The following is a 23,945-nucleotide window of genomic DNA, read 5'->3' as shown; positions in this document are numbered from 1 at the left end:
AGAGGGAAATCTAGAGAAAAAATGGGCTGAATTCTACCAGGGCATGAGTCTACTTTTTTGTGACTATGCAAGTAAAATGATATAAAATGTAGTAATAATCTGTTGATTAAAAAAATATTTTAGGTATTTAAAAATATTTCTTTGTTTTCCTATTCAGGACTTTTTAAAACTTAATGAGTTGCAAATCAGTATTTTCCTTGCAATATATGAAGCCCAGGCCTGTGAGGACCATGAAAAGACATCAGTCCAGCCTTGCAGTCCAGTCTAAGACAAACACATTAGCACTCTACAGTAAAGATTGTAAAGTAATTTTTGTTAACAGCCTGCATTTAATTTTTTTCAGTTTCCTAATGAAGTAACAACACTAGGCATGTTACCAGCTTAACTACTAATGTGTTTACTTTACTTCTAAAGAAGGGGAGTGGGGCTATTATATCCCAGGTGAGAAACAAAGCCTTCAGCTTTGCTTAACCTGAACTAGAACTCCACATATTACACATATATATTAGCTTTTTCAGCTAACAATGAACAATCAGTCAAAGAACATAACCTAAAGCTTTCCTGTGCTATACTTGACTATAATGGAAACGGTGAATACCAGATGGCCTTTTCACTGTCTCCTCATCTGGAGAACCTGCAAACAAGAGCACCTTTCAGAAGTGAATTTTTGAAGTTAGCTATCCATCTCAGTACACACATAGCAGATAGCATCCACTGTAAAGTACACTGTTTAAAATTATTACCTCTGTAAAAATAATCTGCTCAGCATTCCATCTGCTTTGCACCAGTTTCCCTATTCCATGCACTTTTATTGCTCCACCTATTGCAATACCTTATAACCAACCTGGTTATTTCTTAAGAGGTTTTGTAGGACAGTGAGTCGTGCACTTTGTCTTTCACCTTTGAATTTAAAACTGTGGTTTTGGATCCCAACCAACCACATGTACATTAATGCATATTGCTGCATTTGGTCTGGAAACAGAATGATCAAAATGCCATGACAGTATAGAGGGTATGTAGCCAGCCACTTGTATTTGGTTATCAACACGTATGCAATATGTGGGGGGGTTTTTTTCCAGAAAGAAAACAAACCCCTCCACTTATTAAGGGACAGAGCAGACCTTCTAGCATGTCTCACTGGTTCCCGATCCATCTACATAGTTTCAGGTTACAAAAGTTTATTTGTACTACTGTTTCAAAAGTTTCTCTGTGCCACTTTTTACAATTGCTTCGTGGGAAATTAACTGTATTTTTATATTTCGAGGTTTCATGCCAGGTGGGGCACAGCTGCAGGTACACGGCTGTGGGGCTGGGTCAGCCTGTGGGGCTGCAGCCCCTCGCCCTGTGCACACAGGGCACACGGCATTAGCGACAATGGACCAGGTGATGTGTTGGCTCGGCAGACGCCTCCGGGCTGCGGGCACCCCCGGCAAACCTTCGTTAAGCGCGGCGGGAGCCCCCCGGCTCCCCTCACCCGGCCCTCCCCGTGTCCCGGCTGCCCCTGCCGCCCCTGCCCTTCCCCAGCCCAGCGGGCCCGGGCTTACCGCGAGCCTCGGCGGGAGCAGCAGCAGCATGGCCAGGCTGAGGAGAGGGCGGCGGAGCGGCTCCATGGCTGCACCGCAGGGCCGCTGCCCCCGCACGGCACTGCCTCCGGCGCGGCGCGTCCAGGCGCTCCCCGCGGCGGGCGGGGCGGGCTCAGGGACCGCCCGGCAGGGACACTCACGTCAGCCGCGGGCGGACGGGCAGCGCCGGGGACCGCGCTCAGGGACCGCCTGGGCAGCCGTCGGGCCGGGGACTGCGGGGCCGGAGGGCCCGGGAGCGGCCAGCGATGCCCCGCAGCTTCGCGCCGCTGCCGGAGCCTCCCCGTTCGTGTGCGCCCCGACCGACCCGCCGCCCGCGCCGCGGCTCGGCCGGCAGCCCCATGGGGAACCGCGGGGTGCGATGGCAGCTGGCTATTGCTGCTTTGTTTTTATGAAAAAATACCTAAATTCAGGCAGCACCAGTAGCCTCCCTCGCCCTGCACCACCCTGCCCGGAATAATTGGATGGTCAGGCGACGGAAGAGGCTGCCCAGGGGAGGTGGAGCCACCATACCTGGAGGTGTTTGAGGCATCTGGAACTGGCAGTGGATGATATTTAATGGTTTAGGGGCTACAGTGGCAGTGCTGTGTGGACGCTTGGACTTGATGATCTTAAAGGTCTCTTCCAACCTTGATGACTCTGTGATTCTTGTTTTCCTACTGATTTTGTACTTTCAGAACAGATCAGGCCAAATTTATTTGGCATAGCTCCTGCCTTTGACAAACTCACTGTTAACCCTGTGCCTTGCAAGGCCTTAAATAAACGCAAAAAAAACCCAACACGCCCTTTTGAAACAAAAAAATAGGTCCAGGCTTTTCTGAACAGGTAAAAATAAACACAAAAGGTATTGAACCAAATGGAAGAAGCTTTAAACAGAAGAGAGTCAATTTAGAGTGCCTGGCAAAGGCCCAGTGTTCAGCCACCTATTTATATAACAAAGCCACTTTGTCCTTGTACATATTGTTTGATTTTTAACAGTGATATCACTAATAGAGCTGCAGGGCACATGGAATTCTGGGCATGCCATACGCACACACCAGCTCCCACAGTGAGCCTGCCTTTGATGGTGGGCAGGAGATGTAATAATTACCCAGAATCACAGAATATCCTGACCTGGAAGGGACCCACGAGGATCATCGAGTTCAACTCCTGCACAGGACACCCCAACAATCCCACCTTGTGCCTCAGAGCCTTAACCTAATGATGACTTGACCTGCAAGTCAGAATACATGAAAATATGCTGCAGCTGCAAACCCTGCTGTGATTCCAGTTCTCCGATGCATTTCTTTATGGTGGCCTTGACTTTTAAGATTTTGTGCCATCTGAGCACAAGCAAACCCCTAAACACACTGTGTATGCCGTGGCAGCAACAGCCTGCTACATTACAGGAGGAATTTATCAGTTGCTGTACAAACGCTGTAGTGTGCCAGATCCTAACTGGAGTTATATTCACACGAGTGTCTCCCACAGCCTCACAGGAGACAGAAAAAATAACTAAAAACGGCTGAGGTAGGAGGGGAGCCGAGCGTTGGTGAGTGCACTCTGCTCCTGGCTGCTCCCCTCAGGAACCGCCTCAGCCAGCACCCGCTCTACGGGGAGAGATCTGACCGGGGCCTGAGCTTTTATATTTTTAATACTGAGCCCTATTTCTTCACAGCAACAAAACGCTAGAGCAAAGTAGAAGGAGTATTACTGTTCCTGAAAAGGCGAAAAGCTGCCTCCCACGCCGGGACCGACACGAGACCACCACGGCCCGTCAGACCTTCCGCTTGACCTCCCGACGCCGCCTCAGCGCGCCCCGCCCGCTGCCTTCGCGCAGCCCCGCCCACCTTCGCGCGCAACCACACCCGCATCAGCACGTGTCCCCGGATTCCAATTCTATTGGGCGAGACGAGGAGGGCGGGGCTGGACGTTCTATAAAGGAGAGCGCGGCGGATTCTGGGCCTCTCTTTCGGCGTGGCTGGCGAGGTGAGCAGGCTGGGGGGGAGTGCAGCGGGCGGGCGGTGAGGCCGGGCCGCGGTGATGTCTTTTGACACGTGTTAGACTGCTGACATGCGTGAAGCAAAACTACTGCTGAGCGTCCCGGCTGCGTTCACCCTGCGGGGCGGCCGCGGTGTACCGCATCAATAACCTCCCCTTTTCTCTCGGTGTTTTGCAGGGCTTGTGCGGCGACCGGCGGCCGGGACCGGCGGCCAATAAAGCTGTGTTACCCAGAACGTGTCCGGCTGGTTCTTCCGCGCGTGCCTGCACTGCCTTTGACCCGGCGGTGCCCGCCTAGCGCCGCCGGCCAAGCAGCGGTGCTACAGCGAAGCGCTTGTTAATAACTGGCGCTGCTCGGCCCGACCCGGGCGGCGCTTTTAAAAGCAAGTGACATTGTTTGCGAGCTTGCGTCACCCTTCCGGGGATACGGCGGCGGGGGGGCGCGCATTGCTCCGGATCCTGCTGCTTGCGCTTCCTGCAAGGAGGAGCCTGTTCCTGACGGGAGGGCGGTGTCGGGGCCAAAGCAGAGTCGGTTCCATGCGACTCAAGCTAGCCGACGCCACGGCCGTAGTTTTAAGTAGTTCAGGATTCAGTTGTAAAAAGGACTTAAATGGTTAGAAAAGTCCTGGGATTCCTGCCTAGCTTGTTGCAGGAGTAAAGCAGCTGGGTGAATGAGCTTGGAGCATCCAGGGCTGGGGGTCGTGTACATATATGGTGCAAAACAAAATGAGAATTTGACTACCATGACTAAGCTGCAGCATTTTAAAGGGCCATTCTTTCTTAGATGTGTTAATACCAGGAAGTACAGCATTTTCTGTAAATACAAAAGATCTGAACAACAGGGATGCCAGGAATAGGGCAGAGTCTAGGCAGACTAAGGAATAATTAACCTCACAGAGACTCTTCAGGGTAGCAGAAGTGGATGCATGTCTGCTCTGTTCTGTAACTGGTGGTAATCCTTTCAGTTTTGCCAGTTATGCAAACGTTTTTAAAGCATAGTTCTCATATGAATACTAACTGCTTTGGTGAAGCTTAGTTTCATGACAATAAAACTTAAATTTAGCTTTTCCTTTTAAAGCTCGGCATTGGTTAACCCTGAAACTGTCATATGCCACAATGACCAAGTACCTGTATATAAAAGTCCACAAGGCACAGGGCATGCTCATGTTAGGAAGCTGCCTTTCTGAAGTTTTTTAAACAACTTGCACTAGATAGTGGCTAAATGCTGTAGAAATAAAATTTACTGATTTGTTCGACATGGGATAAATTTATTTAATAAAACCAAGCAGAGTGTAGTTACCCACAGTTTATGAAGTGCAATATGAGTCTTATTACATAAGTCTAAATCTGTTTACACGTTAGTGCATCTAGTCCTTTGACTTCAGTTATTGCACATATAAATTAACTCATATAAAAGACCTGTGTACAAGACATGCAGACTTCATGAAAGGCAAATAATGCCTACAGAATCAGCAAACCCCAGAATATACACAGCCTGGAATGGTCAAGGAGGAGTTCAGGTAACAAATATAACTACTAATATTTCAATTAAAGGTAACCAAAATAGGTGTTCAAATATAGAATTAATTTTAAATATATTAAATGCTAATTTGTTTCAGGCAAGGTGCTGTTTAAAAAACCTTCAATATAATAGTTTCTTTTAGAGATGGTAAATCATCAAGTTATACATGGAAATCTTGATTTACATCAAATGTGACCACACAACATACAAAAAATTTCTTTAAAAATTACTTTAAAAAAAAAATTACAGAAGGAGAGCCAAAACTCACCTTCTTTGTAAACTAAAACATTTTCTGACATCCATGAATAGTTGGCAACACTGAGTATCAGAAAAAGAATCTGTGTTAAGGAGTGGATATGTAGTGTTCAAGCCTTGAATTTACTGCATACATTTAGCCTTGATTCATTACACCTGACAGAAATAAAAGCTAGTTCCCCCTTCCCCTTTAGTTTTGGCCACTAATTAGCAGAAAGAGTCTTTAATCATGATCAGCTCAAACAACTGCAATGCTTGAATTCCTATGCCACAAAGTCCAAGAAACCAATGCATAGGGGTCAAAATCTGTCAGCCACAGCTGCTTCCATGAGCACCAGGTGATGTCACGTTGGGCTGTAACTGAGGATTCGGGCCCATGCTTTGGGTGTAAACACAGTGCAATGGAAAAGTCTCACAGCAACAAACTCCTGTCAGAAAGAACTTGGTGTTCCATCACAGCAAGAGCCTCTATGCACAGTTAGGTTACTACTTCTGGAGATGTGCAGTGTTGACACTTGGTGTGTGTGCTCATGTCTTTATAAACATTCAGAATTAATCAGGAACCAAGGTGATTGTACCTCACTATAAGGCGGCTTGCTATGGTTTGGTCTCATGGCTTTACCAACTTTTTTTCCTCATTTACAAAAATCTGACAGTCCCACCTTCATTGATAGTTGTGTGTTCTATGGCTACTTGCTTCCCAAAAAAAGCACAAGTTCTGTATGAAAAAAAGTAATGTGTATATAGCACACTGAATCACAATATTACCTATACATCCAATTTACATTCTTTTATCCTGAAAGCATTTCATATTTTGATTGCTTGACACAAGCTATTGACTGCAGAAGTGAAAGAACATAAAACAGTTCATTCTACACCTCCAACTGCCTGAGAAAGAAAAATATTCTTCCAGTTTCATAAATTAATTCCTTATTTAGGATTTTTCCCATTTGGCATGCAGTTCCTTTTGCTGCCACACAACTTTTCAATGCTTTAATGCATATTAACAGAGCATGAAAACAAGCTGAACTAAAGGTGCATTGACAAGCTCCTTGATCTATTACATTTGAGTTCCTCCTCCCTCCCCCCAAGAACAGGTCACCTCAGCCTCCCAGTTAAAATCCTGATGGCAGCCAGTACAAAAATAAATCAATGGCTTAATGGAATGGAACTTCATGTAGCTGAAGTACATGGAACAATAACCAGGCAAGTGAGCACACAGGAGCAGGGATAGGCAGTCCTTGGGAGGGGGGAGAGTGGCACAAGTTAAGGATGAGAACTACAGCACAGTTTATAGAACCATGAGAGAAACTTTTATAATACTGTAAACTGCAAGAGTCTTCACATGTCATGGCTGATCAGAGGCCTCTGTGCTCAGATCTTGAGGAAGGCATGTGGAGGAGCGGGGATCCATGGCTGAGTGCATTAAAGGAATATAGACATCATCCATGTTTGGCATGACAAAGATTTTCTGGGAAAAAGATGCAATTAAATCAAGTTACATTTCATATGTCACTTGAAACCTTAGTTTTCCAATTTTAGTTTAAAAAATGCAACAAATTTACAGATAAAAGGTTCTTGAGCTCAGTGGTGTTTGAGTCAGTGCAGTGCCCATTAACTGAAGCCATTTTGTGGTGTTACAGTTGTAAATGAAACTCAGAAATACGAATATTCATTCAATTAAAATGGCAGGCACTACAGGAAACATCACCAACTTTTCCTAATTGCTTTCTCAGCTCTTACCCATCCATATACTTTCAAACTGCACTTTTAGTAAAATAACTGGTTTTGATTTCTGCTTGATTGTATAAGTTGGAGTCCAGAATCAAGCTGGTCACTATTCCTATCCTACACGTATTTGGAGGGGGCTTTTTCCTTTTTGCACTGTGGTCAAAGTGATTTTTAAAAAATTACTTTAAAGGAAGTAGTAAGAGGAAGTAGTGCCTTATCTGTTCTTAATTTTAGGCAACAGTTTGGCCCTCTATCATCTAAGAATATGTAGGATCATGTTCTTATTTGAGTACTACAAATTTTACCACGGTACCTATTTCAAAGAAATGTCATTTTCATCTCTAAAACAGATTTCCACCCAGGGCTACACAGAATCTTGAGACCATCCCAGCAGTCAGTTTCAACTAAGTTCTCAACATCCATCCCACTGACTGGGAGCAGTGGACGACATGACTAGTTATACATTAAATACGGGACATGTGAAAATTAAACACCTCACCCCTTTAACTGGGGTTAATGAGTATCATCAAGGAAAGGCAAATGTAAAGGAAACACACCTGGAACTCCTGTTCCAGTTTCCTTGCTATCCAGTCTGTTACATGAACCAGAGTCACTTCTCTCTCACCAAGTTTTGGCCGCGCTTTTAACTCCAGGTAGGGAGGCCTTCGGAAGCCGTACCTTGGGAGAGAACACAGAGCAGGATTTATTACAGACACCCCAGCAAATCAAGTACTTAAACCTGTAACAATTTTCTCTTAATAATAGTTCTGACCTCAGTTACAACTAATTTGTATTGCACCTTGCCCAGAACCCACTTGAGCCAGGCTTTACCTTTTTTCTTAGCTGCAACCCCTCGGGTAGCACACCTGAAACATTGCCCAGCTCTGCTCTGAGCTCCTCTTACCATATTCTGTCAGTGGGTGGAGGTGGAATGTTAATCACTAGTGTTCCTCTGCACTCCTGTACTTCAACTGTTAGCAGCAATGGAGTATTGGAGACCTCTTCAATTTTCTTCTTAATAAACTCAGTCTCTGTTGCTTTCTGAAAGTATTTTGACTTCGTAATTTTATCCACAATTCTCATGATTTTACTTGTCCGATGTCCTCCAACATACCTTTACATAGAGAATAGAAAAAGGATATCAAGATAACTTTCTTAAACCTATTTGCTAAGACAGACATGGATTTTCTATTCAATCATTGAAGCTTTTGATACAAAAATTCTGAACAGATACTTGGCCAAGCAGTACGTCCCAGAGCCTGCACCCAGCAGCTGTAGTCTGGCAGCTACAAGTGTCTGGCAGAAACTCTGTTCAGTCTGAACACTCCTTCCCAGATGGCACTGGAAACGCAGCATTTTTTAAAACTGAAAATACACTTATATCATTTATGCCAGCAAGCTGGCATGAGAAGTGACTACTTGTCTACTACCATTCCAAAAAAATTGTCGAGACACTGATGCACTAAGACTTGCACGAATCATCAGCATAGAAGGCCCAACCATTGTGTCTAATTATTTAACTGTGTGCGCTGAACAAAAAGTTTTTAATTTTAACCTTAAAATTTTAACCTTAAAAACCGTAGCATTTTCGAGTATAAGGATGCTGAAAAAGAGGAAGAAAACGGTTTTGGCAGTGGGTGGAATGATATTCCAAAAATGGTTAACTATGACTGCAAAAAGTGGGCTTTTCCTGGCAATTGTCAGACAGCATTCCTGGCTTTTGAAACAGATGCTTTAAGGACTGAATGTTTTTTCTCACCCCTATCTCATGTTGGAAATATACACTCCAAAAATAGCACATTTGGTATTTTCCACACACTATATCATGTCTAATTGTGGCTCTTGTGTTATGTAGCGGAGATAATCTTCCTAAGGAAATGACATTTTCCTATCCAGGGAAAAAATATTATCATTCTTACACAGACTTACAGAGTTTTGTCCTTAGCATGACATAGGAGAAAAAAATGTTCAGCTGATATAAAAAGGGTAAATAAATTTCAATTATGGGATGTTATACTAGCTGTATCTTTACCCAGAGAAAGAAGTTACTCTCTCATCAGATTTTATAGTGGTAGTAATGCAGATTTTTAATAATAAGATGTAAGAAAATGTTTTCAGTATTTTACATTAAGATTCTTCGTGTTCTCTCTTTGTCCTCTTGATAAAGAATTCTGTACATGATCTATGAATTTGCAGAAGATATGAAATGCATCAATTGCAGTAATTCAAACAACTCTTCACACAATTTTCAAAAGCGTTTAGGAGTAAAACGCTAAAATTCCCTGGAACATTTTGAATAAGTCATGAGTCTTCTGGTACATTCACTGTAAAAATCACTTAGATATGTTCAGACATAGAAAACATTGTGATTGTCTCAGACATTCTGGGCTGACTACAGTTTTCTCATTGCATGGTATAATTGCAATCAGATGCAGAAAGCAAAAAATCAGAACAGCAACCGAAACAAGGAATGATGTGACATCACTGATGTTGGGAAATTTTCTTTGAAATTTGTCCACAGCATCAGAGGGCAGTATTGCACAGCGCAGACACATGAAGTCCTCAAGGAGAAAAAAAAACCTAACACAAAACTGAGCAAGAAAAATAGGCTTGAGTAACAGTTGTTTTCTTAAAGAAAAGAAAATGGAACACTGGAAATAAAGGATCGGCAGGATCAGTGCGGGGATAATACTGCATAGAGAGGGTTTCAAGTTTTCACACAAAATCCTGTTCTTGGCTCTGCTACCAGGCAGGACATGCTGGTGAAAGTCCCCAGAACTTCTCTGGCCTCCCAGCAATCCAGTAGTGAAGGGACTGGAAGGTGCCCAGTGGAGCTTGGAGCAGTCCCTGCAGGGCTGGGGTGAACAGGGCTCCACTGCTGCCCTCTGCCCTGGAAATGGGCAACTGGGGTTGCTTCATTGCTTGGATATATACTCACACTCTGCCATCCTGGGGGACAAAGTGCATCACAGGACTGGCACCAGATATCAGGTGTGGGGGGAGGGAAGGATTAACAAACATCTCACCCTTCTCCTCCTGGGGTCACCTGCTTCTCTCCTGCCAGCTCAGGAGCATCATCTTCCTCTGAAGACCCAGCGCTGGAGGATTCCTCATCGCTGTCTGCAAGACAATATGCCCTTGGCCTGAAACTGAAACAATGCAATTTTCCAGGTCAAATGTAATATCCTTAAATAGATATTCATACTGTACAGCTTTGGCTGACATTACAGGTCTCTGAACTGTCCCCTCCCCTCTTTTATAAATGCTATCTAAAAGAACAAAATCAAACCCACTCTCAAGTCAGTCTGTCAGAATCAGCTTTCAAAACAGAAAATCTGTTTTCCCCAGTGGAACATAATCCTTCATGAAAGAGGCTGGCATGGGGGTGGCTATTCTACAAATTCAAATCAAATGTGGAGATTATTCAAAATACATTTGGAAGCATCTCTGTTGCTGCTCGTGGTTTTCCATTATTTGAGCAGAATTAGGGTTGGACAAGTCATTTTGTTTGAATGCCATGGGGAAAAAAGTAAAGTAATAAGTGCTGCCCTTTGGGTACAAAATACCACACAGTAGTAACTAATTCCTAGACTTAAACTGTGGAAGAATTTATGTACACAGTCACAAGAAATATTTCAAATCTTTTAAACAGATTTAAATCAGAGAAGGATACAGTGGATACAATTTAGTATTAACAGATCTCACTGAATGCAAGAGCTTGAAGGAGTTACACAACACAGGCTTCACAAGCACATGGCTTTCACCCTAGGGACTATACCCAGGACTGTAATACTCTACAGCACGTTCAGAATACAGTTTATAGCTGTGTCTTCTTTCTTTTTGTGTGCATGTGTGTTCTTGGAAATGTATTTGAAGCATTAATAGCCTCACGCAGGGCATGGACTGAGGCCACTGCCTGTTATTCTGTACACAGAACAAACTGGTAGCTGCTGCATGAAGTCCTGATGTAAAGGGACAGGTCAGGTGCAACTCCTTCCCAACTGGAGCAGTGATCCCAGGACCTGTCTACACTGAAGAACTTCCTACCCAGGCTACGGGATTAGAATCACAAACCTCTTCCTATCCAGAGCACCATTTTGTATGTGCAGAGGAGTGAAGGAGCAAAGCAAACTGAGCCACCTCCTTGAGGATGTGGGGGTGGCGGGTGGTGCCTGTCACTGGCCCAAATAGCAATACTGGAGCTGTTTCTCACAGAAATTCAGTTTTAGGTCAGATTCAAACTACACGTTTTCTACCAGGGTGTGACCTCACTTCTCTTTTCTGTGCACACTGTAGCACCCAACTCAAAGCATGCCCAGGGCATTCTCAGGGCTTTCAAAGGTGTCACCTTCTTATAAGGAAGTTTTTTATTTCCTGGTTATAGGGGTCCTCTGAAGTGCCTCACAAGCACCAAGTGGGTCAGGCCACAGGATTTCCTCGCATTAAACAAAGCAACAATAAATAAGCTTGAGTGAGATTTCAGGGGAGCTCTGTATACAATGGACCATTTATATGGCACAAACATTGGCAGAAAAAAAAAAAATCACTTTGGAGCTACTGTATTGTTCCTGTAAAGATTGCACAATATTTTATGAATTGCCATTTGTCAGTTTGTTTTTATGTGGTTCAACACAGCCAAAAGGACTGATGGGGTAAGAAGCCGCAATAACTTTGAGTTAACCTGCCTGCTTTTGCCGCATCTCCTGTTTAGCAGAATCTGTAATGTATTAATTTTATAAAATTGGCAATTAAACAGTTTCCCACCCTTTCTGAGAGCAGCATCTTCCTGAGAGGGCATGCAAGACAGCATTACCAGACTGTGTCTCAGCACACTTCACTTCTATTTCAAACAGCAAGTGCAACAGTGACCCATTTGTCTCGCTTTACACTGACAACAGCCACAGACAGTTAAACCCCAGAGCTGTTTCCTCCCGCCTCCTCTCTCTGGATGAGTAAGTGCCTTTCTCACACCACTTTGTGGTTACTGCATCTCAAGAGATGGTTTGTTCTGAGCTCTTAAGGGCCAGAAATGAGCTCAGCAATCAACACACATCACTTACTGACAACATGACCATGGATGCAAACACATGCAGAGTAATTTGATTTGTCACAGCAATTGTCAACTGATAATTTAAAAAGCCAGTAGAATTAAAATTAACTAACACATTGGAATGCATAGATGAGAATCAAACTGTTCTGTACTCTTCAGTCCTCAATTTATTTAATATCCATTTTGTTTAAGGAAAAAAACCAAACAAACAAGTAACCAAAAAACCCTCACCCAAACTAGAATACATTAGACCGCTCTTTATGTAAAGCTGGTACCTGGTCCTGAGCTTTGAAACATCCCAGGCCCTGTGCAGGGAGCAATGCAGTTAATGCTGATATCTTCAAGTAATCGGTTGCTTGGCTACAGGCAGTTAAATCTGCCTTGCTGGGGGGCCTATTGCTCAGCCAGCAGCAACCTGATTTTTAAATATGAAACCAGTGTGTTCACTAATTATTTCTGAGACTGTTCCTGCACTGAACAGATATGAAAATACACAAAGAAAATCCTGAAGGGGTGGGGAAGAAAAGCAAGAATTTGATTTGTATAGACATTTCCTCCTCTATCCCCCATTTTTTGGGCAGGCAGGATTAAAGGGATTTTGAAAAATTCACACCTACCAGTTATACTGATGTAAATTGAGAAATATTTATTTCAAGCAGTGACAACAAGAATCTAGGTTGATTTTAAATCCTCTGAATTTTGACCAGTGTATGAGATCATTCAGCCATTAGTTTTTTTCACATTTATTTTCTTGTCATGACTGCACTGAAATATAGTGCTGCTGTAAGTATCACTTCAAGATATCTCAGAATAAATGGTCAGAGCTACGACATGAGTATACAAAGCATCTAGTATCTTAATTGTGAAAGACCATACCATTTTGTTCATAGCTGAACAAATGGCCAGATTTAGAGACTATTTTCTTGATTTGTAGGCAGTGGTTGTCTATTAAATCAGAGACCACCTACTGTTCAGGGACTGCAGATTTCTTAAGTACAAAGAGAATACAGCACCAGAAAAATGGACACTCCACAGCTGGGAGTGGATCCATCCAGGGATGGGTATTTGAGAGGTGCCACTCACTAGATTAACACAAGTGGGCAGATGGGTGACATTGAAACATCGCAAAAATGAGAGGGAAAGCACAAATACAAAGGAGGTAAGTCACTGTATGGTGTTTTCTAATTAGTTCATCTACATAAGGCATTTCACTTAGACATAGCAGGCAAACAGAAGATGGCTATGAGGAAAAATAAAGACTAAAGCAGGAAAGTGATTACTCCCACAATGCAAAAAAGCTATTGAAAAAGTCTTTACATAACAGTTAGAGTCTATTTACCCCCCATATTGTATACTACTTCATGTTTTCCAGTTGTAGCTGTACCATGCAGCAGTAGCCTGTTACATGTGTCTATTTCTGCATGTATGTATTTCCAGTATCTGAGTTTTATCTGGCTAAACCCCAAATCATGCATAAGACAAAACTAAATTTTAGTCACAGGACATTTTAAAATCCTACTGAAATATATATAAAAGATAATTGTACCACAGAAGCCTTTTATTAAGATGATTCTCAATAGTGCAACCAAACAATAAAGTTGCACAGAAAAGCCATGTTCCACACCCACTTGTATGAAACATCCCCAAAACTCCCTTCAATCTACTGCAGAGCCAGAGCTGCAAATGTACAAGGAAAATCCCAGCTTTTCACAATGAAAGCACCACTGCCGTCCCTTACCCTTCCTTGCCAATCTCGCCAACCTTAAGTGCTTCACCAAGAGGCTCTTTACCAAGTTTGGTCAAGTTCATCTTGGTCTCTAGGGTCATTAGAAAAGATCCATTGTAGTACATTTCCAAATCAATCCATAGTCCTAGAATAAACAACAGAAAATATGCCACTTTAAGAGCAATCACAAAACAAGCTTTCTGATCACATTAAGCTCATGGAACAAAGCCAGACACAAATCCAAGACACACTGAAAGAGAGCGGTGAGTACAGCTAATGGTCTAAAAAAAAATTACGGTGATTTACACACACCTAAACTGCTTAAGAGATCTGAAATGAGATAAAGGAAATAGAATACCATCCGGGATTCACTTCGAAACTATTTACAGCATTGCTCCAAGCCAACCTGTAATGGGGACACTCCTCTACATCACTGATGCTGTCCAAGTGAAGCACAACTTAAAATCCCAGAGCAATATTGCTTCTCTCACAGCACAGCCTGCTGCCTCTTGTTTTGCCAGTGGTATATTGAAGAACTGTGACAAGGTTCCCTCAGTAACTGAGCTACAGGCATTCTTTTATGATTCACAGTAAACAGGGTCATTACTTAGACAATTCTAGACATGCAATATTAAGTTAAATCCTATTGTCTGTGCCAACTATTTGCTTTTTGCAGTCTCCAAAAGAATTGCCTTGGGAATACTTTAAGATTAGCTCGTGCCTTTTAAGTGACACCCTGCACCAAAGCTGTAGGTATTTGTGATCCAGAGATTGGAACACAGATGCCACTAAACAGAGATTATGTATCTTCCTTTTCCAGATACTGCAGCTGCACAAAACATTCCCTCACCAGTACCCGGCACATCAACTACTGACCCATTCCACTTTTATTTACTTATTTGGAAGCAATTAATGGTGAATAAAACTGAAACCAGGACAAATAGTAACTACTCTTTGTGTTTTATTGATCTGGAAAAGTCACACTTTATCAGTTAAAGAACTACTGTTTTCTTTTCTGCAAAAACATATCCATATCATAATCCCACCCATTTGTGATAACAGAAATACAGGCAGCTCCCGAAGACCTAGTCACTGACACCCTGTGAGGTTACATGCTGGAAGCAGGATGAAGGCAAGCTGGTGCTTTACTAACCCAAATAACTCTTTTCCATCACAGTTTTTCTAACACTATTCTAAAAACAAAACACGAACTCAAACACAAGCTTATAAAGATTTCTCCTCTTTACAGTAGATCAGTAAGATCATAAAAAACAAGACAACAGCTACACAGACTTTTTGGATAATCAGTGAGCCAGCAGGATTCAATCATCAATGTTATTTTAACAGTAGATCAAATTAAGCAAAGGATGCCATTACTGAGAGGGAAAATTCCTTCTGACCAGAAAATGTTCATATGCTTTTTCCAGGGGGGAAAAGGGATGGAGAGGAGTGAAGAATTGGGCAGATGGTATAATTTATTCCATCTTCCGGTTGCCTAGCCTTGACAGAATTACAGTAAAAGCTATAGCATATGCTGTCACCCAAGCAGGACTGTATTACCAGAAACAAGATCTTTTTCTAACATTGTCTGTTAACAAATTTAGTTATTTTGAGAAGGCATATAGTAAAAAAAGTATTTTCCTTGTAACCAAGCACTGGTAAAAAAGAGTAAGAATGAAACAAAGCACATCACAATTAGTAACTGCAATAAAGCCTCAAAAAGGCTACCTCAAACACTTATTTAAAAAAACCCAAAACTTAGAAGTGTTCATTCTGGATACTGCCCTGAAACTTTAGGGGTTTTTTTCCCCATATTCCCCAATAAACCAAGTCGTTTATCCATAGATCAACTTACCAAGAAATACATTTATTGTTATTTATTGAAAACAAGCATTTCCAATTATCATCCCCTTGTTTATACCCTTTTAATATAATAAGAGAACCAGTTCTTCCAGTAATTATTCACTGCAAACTCTATTCACTCTTAAAAACTCTAAAGAGTTCACATGTCATTCAACAGTATGGAAGAAGTCAAAATGATTAGAAATCCTACCATAAATGTTTGCTTGTCACAGTTTAACTGAACAAGAAACTGAAGGAACTAATTGATCTCACTGCTGTTTCAGTAATTACTTGAAGCCAAGTGTTCAGTCTCCTAAATCCCATTTCATGACTTAGAACTACAGTCTTTGGTTACAAAAGTTACAAGAACAGAGATAGAATTCAAAAAATGTTTAAATCAAGGCAAAGGGAAACACACTGAAAAGAACCCTGAAAGGAAAGCCTGATTAAAAAGAAACCATGAAATCACTTAACAAGAAACACACATGTAAAGATTTTTTAAAGTTTTCCTTTGTTCCCTAACTCAAAATAAAACTTCTACCAGTGGTGCAGCCACTCTACTGAGAACATTGGAGGACTTCTTAAGTACTGTGAAGAACCTGCTGTCCCACACAGGAAGCATAAGGCAAGAAGCAGCAATATGTTTTAGTTCCCCAAATACTGACTGCACTCCACCTATTCCATCTATTCAATTATTATTTCTCTGAAAAAGACAGATTTTGTTCCTCATGACAACAAAACAGTTTTCTCTTTCCAAACATGCTTTGTTTATAAAGCTCAGTGGAAAATATTCTTTGGAAAAGTTGAGAGCAAAGTACCCAGTGTTTTATAGATAAGGCTTTTCCCCAAAGAGTTGCAAGTCTCAAGCAGATAAAGGCAAACAATAGCATTTGGATACAACAGGCAGCATTAACTAATGTACATCCAAGAAGATTTCAATAATTCCCCAAAGTCTGTTTCATTCAGTTTTATGAGGGAAAGGTTAGCACTTACTATCCTCATGCTTTTAGTCAGTGATTTGTGTGGCACGAAGTTTTTAGTATTAAAGTCTGCATCTCCGTTGCATGCAAATTTTAGTTTAGTTCAGTAATTATTTCCTATGGAAAGACACAATCACAATTCCATATATACAGAATTACATTTACACCAAGCCTGAGATAAAGACCCCTGAGTATCTCAGAAAAAGCTCTTATTAAATGTACCTAAAACATCCACAAGATAAACAGATCAAAATTCTGTTCTCCACAGATACAAAGACAAAACCAGAAGGCTTTTTGTATTTTACCTCTGTGATCAATAGAAGGTTTGAAGGCTTGAAGGATCTTGGGCACTGCTATCCCCATGTCAAGCTCAGTCAGAGTCAGCTCATTCATGAAGTAGGGCAGCTAAAAGGACAGAATATAAAAAGTCAAATACATGTCATGGAACTAAATACCAGTTTCCCGAGAGAAGAAAGGTCATTAAACTTAAGGTCATTAAGACTGAGCTGAAGTGCCACCAGTGAAAGAACACGAACATAATTACACAAATTTCTTACTATTCTAGAATTTCACCGTTTCCAGTTTAAAAACTTTTTAGGGAGAGATTGGGCATCTGTATTGAAGTTAAGATGCTGACCTTAAACTTCCAGCATGCTTTTTAGTCAAAGTATGTAAAAAAACTCAAGAATTAAGTGTAAATCCTATTTCACTGTGAATAAAAATCAAAGACTTCTTTGAATTTTAACTTCAGTCACATATTTTATCATTGGTTTTATCAACGTCTCAGCTTCTTTTATCTTTGGCAAATTCTTTCACAGAACATTACATTTTAAATCTGTGTAATTGTTTTAGTAAAATAGAGGCACAGAATCATGATGATTTGGTATCTATTCACTTAAATATTTCTAATTGATAGAAAATATATCTCCTGTGAACAGACACTGCTTTAACGCATCAAAAATACATCCAGTCCCCATTCCCAGTCTTTCCACTTAAAATGTTTCCAATGAGACGTCTGGGTACTCTGCTGTCACAACTGTGGAAGCAGACAGGGCAGAATTAGGCTACTGGTTATTTCCCAGAGCAAAGGCACCACTGTCTCACAGCTGGTGCTGGCAGCTAAATTTCTGAGCTTTTGTCAGCAAAACAACAACTTCCTTTGCCTTTAGGTTTGTCAGCAAGGCAACAACTTCCTTTGCCTTTAGGAACAGGTGAACTCCTCCCCAAACACTAGGAGCTGAAGGCCTGTGATGAACTGCTGTTCAGAAGGGTTACAGGAAGGCAAGGGGAAGATGGAGAAGTCACTCAAAAGCATCACTCCTCCCCTCACCCTTGAGGTGGTGCAGCTAATGGAAGCTGTGTCCTGTCACCCCACAGAGTTTTTCCTGTAACTATTGCTCCCACTTCTCCTGAAAGTAGTTTATGTCTGAAGTTAACAGGAACACATTACAGTTCTGGTTCCCTGACGTCCTCCACCTTAAAAGCAATCCACTATTTCCCAAAGCAGATTTCCTCATTTATATGCAGTTCTATTTATCCCTAATGTAAGTACAGTAATACTTCTAATTTTTACATAAAAATTTGACAGATACGATTAGCTAATCCAGCTGTAGTTCATTTTAAACAGAAGCAGCAAAGTTAACATGCTGAGATCCATCAGAAACTGAACTGGAATTCTGTAGCACATTTATTGTCTTTTACATATAAGTGTGAAATAAGTCTTCCTTGTACCATTTTAAAACTCAAAGATCATGTGTTTCATTTCCTTTACAAGGAGTGTATAATGCAAGTCTCCAGATCAGATACCTTTATTTTGCTAAGTTTCATCTGGATCTTCTTTGACACTAGATCAGACCAATACTTCTCTCCTAAAAAATCCCAAAATATTCTTCCGAGCAGAGCATTCACCCAGACCTCCTGTTCTTCTTCTTCAGCTTCCACGTTGGCATCTGTCAACTGAAAACATAAAGCAGGTTATACAGCCCTATAAATTTCATAAAATAAGGACAGAAAAGGCCTGATTTACATGTAAAGTTCAGTGTTAAGAGCCTGGGTCAGCTTAGAACACCAAATGCTCAGCACAGGGAGCAGCTTTACAAATGCATCAGCTGGGCTGCCACGAGCCTGTCATCATCTTGATGTGCAGCAGAGGGAATGAGACCACACAGATATAGACTGACCTCTGGCAATGAAATGAGAAACTTGTATGTAACTTAACCTCTGGCAGAAAAAGCAGATAAAACCCAGAGTGGGCAGACTTAGAAATGTGTTTGCAGTAAAAGATACTCTCTTCCCAGTCAGATCTGGAAGAACAGGTTCTCTACTCTACTGTTTACTTCATCAAAAAATTGGAAAGCAAGACCCGATCTTACATCCTTAAATATAGTTTGTGAACGCCACAAATAGATGATAAACACAGTACATGAAAACACACTCCTCCTTCCAATGTTTGTATACAGTATTCAGGAAACTATATTGTTCCCTCTGCTGCATTAAAGGTTTTGTTTACAGTCCAAGAGAATTGTCTTGGTTTCCTTGAGAACCATCTTGAAACACCTGGAAATATTATACATTCAGATGCTGCATCACTGACTACACACACAAAAGCCATGGCAGCTGAAATAATTTTGGGTGTGTACACACACTACCATGAAAAAACAGGAAGTTTTCATGAAGGAAACACAACACATGAAGTGCCCGCAATGACAGAAGAATTTACCACCCGTCATTACTCCAAGCAGAACTCCTGAAGCCAGCAGAAAGGCAGTACTTTCTAAGACAGGCAGGTAGATGCTACAGTTCTGAACATCATCTCTTGGCAGCAACTGCTTATAAGGGCTGCAGCCTGGCTCTGCCAGGACGGCTGGGTGAGGAGCCTCTGCTCTGATGCAGGTTCCCTGCCAGCAGTGCTCATCTATTTACAGAATGACTTCTGACACGTGCCAGATTCAGCAGCAAATTCATCACAGCTTCAGGAGTTGTTGGGGGTTAGAATATGTCTTCCTGGGGGAACACAAGATGTGTTTATTCATATGCTACACCACCATGGCCTCCTACTCACTTTTCTGGGCAATGTGTGAAAGTCTGGAAACAAAGATGCAAGATATGAATTATAGCTCTTAAACAAACAGTGGTCATGCTTAACATTAAAGATCTGTTTATTAAGAGTGTTGTACTTAGTATTAAGGTTCTGTTTACTGAGAGTGACTCAAATGCAGTACAGGAGGCCAAAGGATTAGTAAGAGCTACAGACCTTGTTCACCATTCCTTTGGAGCACAAGTATTACCTTTTTCACAGCTGTAGGGCTGCTGTCTGCACTGAGGACTGGACTACCTGAAGGGCTTTTCTTTTCTTGTGGAACACACTTTGCCATATAAATATTGTAGTCCAGAAGCATTTTCTGCCTCACATTGCCAGCCAGGTCCTTGTGCTTTGGCTGGGATGTGATTTCTTCTGCACTTCCCTTGCTGCTGCTCCGGCTGTGTGTGAGAACTCCAGACTGACTATCACTTCTACTGTGTGCTGGCAGCACCCCTAAATTCAAAGGAATAGTACCTGTTCAACAGAGAATAAATCTGACAGCCAAATACCACAGTGTATCATCAAACTTTAAAGGAACACATTTATTCCGCAGCTATTTCTCCTGAAAAAAGACCAGCATGGTGCTTTCTTATTTTAAAGGCTAAAAGTAAATTCCACTGCTGCGTGTTTAGGTGGTCCTAAACCCAAATTAGCCAATATTTGCTATGATTCAGCAGGATGTGGGACTGGAGGTGTCAGCTGATCAATAGCATATTTAAATATGGACTCTCACATATGTATAACACATGGCAGAATTCCCAATAGCCCTGCTGGGGAATGCTTAAAATAAAAGTCAGGTGATTGAAATGCACCTATGACTACAGGGCTTTTTTCCTAATCTAATTATAGGCTGTTACAATTAAAAGGACTGTCAAAAGCATGTAACTATTAGAATTTTAATTAGCTATTAATTTTGTATTTGCATTTCAAGAAGTTATGTGCCAGAAACAATAATGTTAACTAATTTTTAAAAAGCTTCTCAGAGAATAAAGACAGAAAAGTATGAGTCATTCAAGTTTAAAATTGTATCAGAGGATGGGTTTAAATTAATATTCCAAACAATTTATCAGTACTATAGACTAATATGTTTGTTGGTTCACATAGATATATATTTTCACATATATTAGTGCAGGACCTTTTATTTAAACAGATAAATGTGTTTTCTTGTGACACTAACCCATGAGAAAGCTCTATCCTTTACAGAAGACTACAGTGGAAGGAAGAATGGAGGAAGAAAAATGGGTAGTAAGAGAACTGAGTCTAATACTGCAAATGTTGATATCAGTTCTAATGTACAGGAAAAAAAAGACACTGAACAATTCATCCTTACAAATACGACAGGAGTTATTACAGTAATTGAAAAATAGTGTATTCATATAAAATAGTCTAAAAATAGTAATAGTTGAAAGCATAGAGCCAAGAGGGGAAAAGGTAGGGGGAAGGTGGAAATGAGAGGCCAAGATAAGAAGAAGAGTATCTTTGGTATTATTTTTTGCTTGTAAAGATCACTGTGGCACACCAAAACATAACTTTGGTTTGTTTCTTTTAACAGACTTCTACAAAAATACAAAATCTGAGTACCTGGCTTGCTCCCACACAAACTGGGTGGCTTCTTTGCTTCAGACTTGAGCTTTGATGCAAGAAGGAACCTTCTGAACCACTCCTCCTTCTCCCTACCTGTCCTTCCAAAGAGATAAAGCACTTGATCCTTTTGGCAAGTGTATTTCACTCCATCCTGAGGTTTCTTGGATTCCTCGTTGTTCAAGTCCACTTTTTCAGCAGGTAACTTTTCCTCTGCAGTCTCCTTCTCAATCTGGGCCTTAGCCATGAAGTCATCCTGTTTGGCAAGTTCAATGCAAATAGGGTATTTCTTATTCCAAATTCGTTTCCGTGCCAGGCTCTTGGGAACCAGGGAAATCTGAAGTATAAATGGAAGGGTTAAATGAATTTATTTTTCACTTGTATCCTCTATGTTTCTATACTCAAGTAAAGAACACAGGAATGCAAGAGATAAAGATCCCACACTGGATCTGCCAGTTTAACTAACTCAAAATTGCTGGTGGATGTCCAGCCCACTGCTAAGTTTCACTATCACTAAGTCTTTGGTGAGCCAAGCCTTGCAATTAAAACAAAGGCCATTTAAGCAGCTCATACCATGTGGATAAGAAACTCTGTTGTCATTTAAATGATCTTATTCTCATGGATTTGCAGAAAAGATAGAAAATCCAGTAACTTTATTTCTGGGGCCAGGGGGAGATAAATAGATAACAAGATAAAATAATTGGAGTCCAAACTGAGTTTTGAACACAACTTTTCATGCCCACCTCATGAAATTGAGGGTTTGAAGTTGGTGACAGCCACATCAAATACGTAAGAGTCAAGCCATAAGACTGATTTGCAGATAATTATATTCTAAACTCAGTATACTTATATAGAATTAAGACAATGAAAGTGATGAGAAGAGTAGATTAAAAAAAAAAAAAAAGAGTTAAAAATTCTTAGGTGGGGTCTAAATCAGTAATGTTCTCCAAAAACTGTGGGCAAATACCTGAAGAACAGGCATCATTTGTTTATTACAGTCAGGGCATTTGGCATTTCTGTAATCAGTTGGGGCTGGGTGGGGGGAAGTACTGGAAATTTTTCTAAGATACCATGGGGAACCACCATCAGTGAAGTGCTCCCCCAGTATGTGACAGCTTTGCTTGTCTTCATGATGGGAAAACAAATCTGCAAAAGACAGGAATCTAAGTTTTTGCTTTATCTTTTTCACTGTCTTCCTTCAACGGAAGGCAGAGTTGACAGCACGCTCCTTTCCCATACAGACTCAGAGAAAAGGAGGGAGGTTTTCCTCACTACTGCCTTGGTCCCTTTCTTCCTCTCACTTACAGTCAAGTGAAGCATGGTTTCCTCCTACATCTGTACTGCCAAGGCCCTCGACTGATGCAGGACATTAAAAAAATCCATTCTCTTAATAATTAGGTATTGATGTTTTACTTAATACAATGCCAATGGAATCAACTTCACATGGCAACTCTTCACATACTTGAGGGAGGCAAACAACATGTAGGAATGCTGTCCCAGCATTATTGTTGATGCAGTCTTCCAACTGCAAAAATCCCGATCTCCTTCCCTAGACTGGGGGTACCCAGAACAGGTCATGTTCCAGACACTTCTCACTCTCCTCTTTCACATTCACTCCCCTCTTTGTACATTCCCCCTCTGAGTGAAATGCAAATGTTGCCTTGGGGTAGAGACAACCACTAAAGATGATGCATTTTGGTGTAACCTTCAGAACAGCTCTGCAGTCATCTCATGCATTGGGAATGAGTCTCAGAACTCCCATGAGTTAACTTCTGCTCTCAACTGCCAGAGGAAAATTATGCCTTTCCCTTATTGTGTAAATATGTACTTTCTTCCAAATCCTGCTCAATCTTCCTCCCCAGCGCAATCTTTCGCAAGTTAGTCACAACAACAGTTTTGTTTAAATAATGACAGAACGTGAAAATAGAGGAATGAAAAAAATAATTCAGAGTTAAAAAGAATTTGCAAAGTATTCTTTGTTAAAATCAGATGTAAGTAAGGCACTCACCTTGCTATCTGTTAGTTCATAAATTTTTTGACTGATGTAGGTGACTTCAGGCTTTGGCTCATTGTACACAGCTCTTCTAGAAATATTTTTACTGGGTTTTGAAAGTCGTAGGGTGCTTCCTTCGAGTCGCACATAGACGGAGTGAGTCAACGTAGCATGGTATGTTTCTGGATCATAATTATAAATTTCATTCATCCATCCCTAGAGAAGAAGACACTTGTTAACAGGCTTTTAAGCTACTGGGAAACCAAGTACAGCATGTACCTAAAAACTTTAAATTATTATCCAAGCTTCTGCCAAAGTTATTTCACTTACTGCACAAACAGAACGAGGCAATAAATGCCCTAAATGAGGTAGCACCAATCTAAGAGAGCATGAGATGGGGACGGGATCTCAAGCACACAGCCTGTTTTTTCTGACTCAGTCACCTTGTATATGTAGCACAGGGTGCTCTCACCTCATCCCCAGGAGCCACAGTGGGATCTGCAGATGCAGGATGCTGGGAAGAGCCACAGGGCAGGCGGGATGAGTGGCACAGCAGCTCCTCTGCTCCCAGCAAGCTTGGATACTTTAATCACCCAGAGCCCAGGCAGAGCAAACAGCCTGTC

At 41.5% G+C, this 23,945-nt stretch overlaps 2 protein-coding genes, 1 long non-coding RNA gene and 2 other non-coding genes across 12 annotated transcripts in view; 3 read left to right on the top strand and 2 right to left on the bottom strand.

Annotated features, from left to right (window-relative positions):
• ERN1 (endoplasmic reticulum to nucleus signaling 1) overlaps positions 1-2,203 on the bottom strand; it is a 31,611-nt gene extending 29,408 nt beyond the window's left edge. For 2 of the 3 annotated variants that reach the window (XM_048323630.1, XM_048323631.1), the window contains exon 1: positions 1,545-1,671. In XM_048323630.1, coding sequence (XP_048179587.1) covers positions 1,545-1,610 — 66 coding nt within the window. In that variant the 5' untranslated portion in view covers positions 1,611-1,671. Of the gene's footprint in view, positions 1-1,544; positions 1,672-2,093 lie in introns of those variants that run through there. The other variant, XM_048323632.1, reaches the window with a different exon arrangement.
• On the top strand, positions 1,729-4,816 carry LOC125335775. Its single transcript, XR_007207543.1, has 2 exons — positions 1,729-3,548; positions 3,739-4,816. It is a non-coding gene; the product is annotated as an uncharacterized LOC125335775 (long non-coding RNA).
• Positions 3,597-3,659, top strand: LOC125336071. The gene has a single exon (XR_007207645.1). It is a non-coding gene; the product is annotated as a small nucleolar RNA SNORD104 (small nucleolar RNA).
• Positions 3,827-3,956, top strand: LOC125336073. The gene has a single exon (XR_007207647.1). It is a non-coding gene; the product is annotated as a small nucleolar RNA SNORA76 (small nucleolar RNA).
• Positions 4,808-23,945, bottom strand: part of TEX2 (testis expressed 2) — a 45,332-nt gene continuing 26,194 nt past the window's right edge. For 5 of the 6 annotated variants that reach the window (XM_048323629.1, XM_048323626.1, XM_048323625.1 and 2 more), the window contains 10 exons: positions 23,338-23,538; positions 21,330-21,666; positions 19,954-20,222; positions 18,473-18,622; positions 16,972-17,071; positions 13,857-13,989; positions 10,095-10,217; positions 7,973-8,182; positions 7,626-7,746; positions 4,808-6,808 (listed from right to left, as the gene is read on the bottom strand). In XM_048323629.1, the coding sequence (XP_048179586.1) occupies positions 6,686-6,808; positions 7,626-7,746; positions 7,973-8,182; positions 10,095-10,217; positions 13,857-13,989; positions 16,972-17,071; positions 18,473-18,622; positions 19,954-20,222; positions 21,330-21,666; positions 23,338-23,538 (1,767 nt within the window). In that variant the 3' untranslated portion in view covers positions 4,808-6,685. The remainder of the gene's footprint in view (positions 6,809-7,625; positions 7,747-7,972; positions 8,183-10,094; positions 10,218-13,856; positions 13,990-16,971; positions 17,072-18,472; positions 18,623-19,953; positions 20,223-21,329; positions 21,667-23,337; positions 23,539-23,945) is intronic. The other variant, XM_048323624.1, reaches the window with a different exon arrangement.

The sequence above is a fragment of the Corvus hawaiiensis genome, chromosome 19, assembly GCF_020740725.1.
Source record: "Corvus hawaiiensis isolate bCorHaw1 chromosome 19, bCorHaw1.pri.cur, whole genome shotgun sequence".
Taxonomy (NCBI): domain Eukaryota; kingdom Metazoa; phylum Chordata; class Aves; order Passeriformes; family Corvidae; genus Corvus; species Corvus hawaiiensis.
This window is presented reverse-complemented; position numbering and strand designations above follow the sequence as displayed.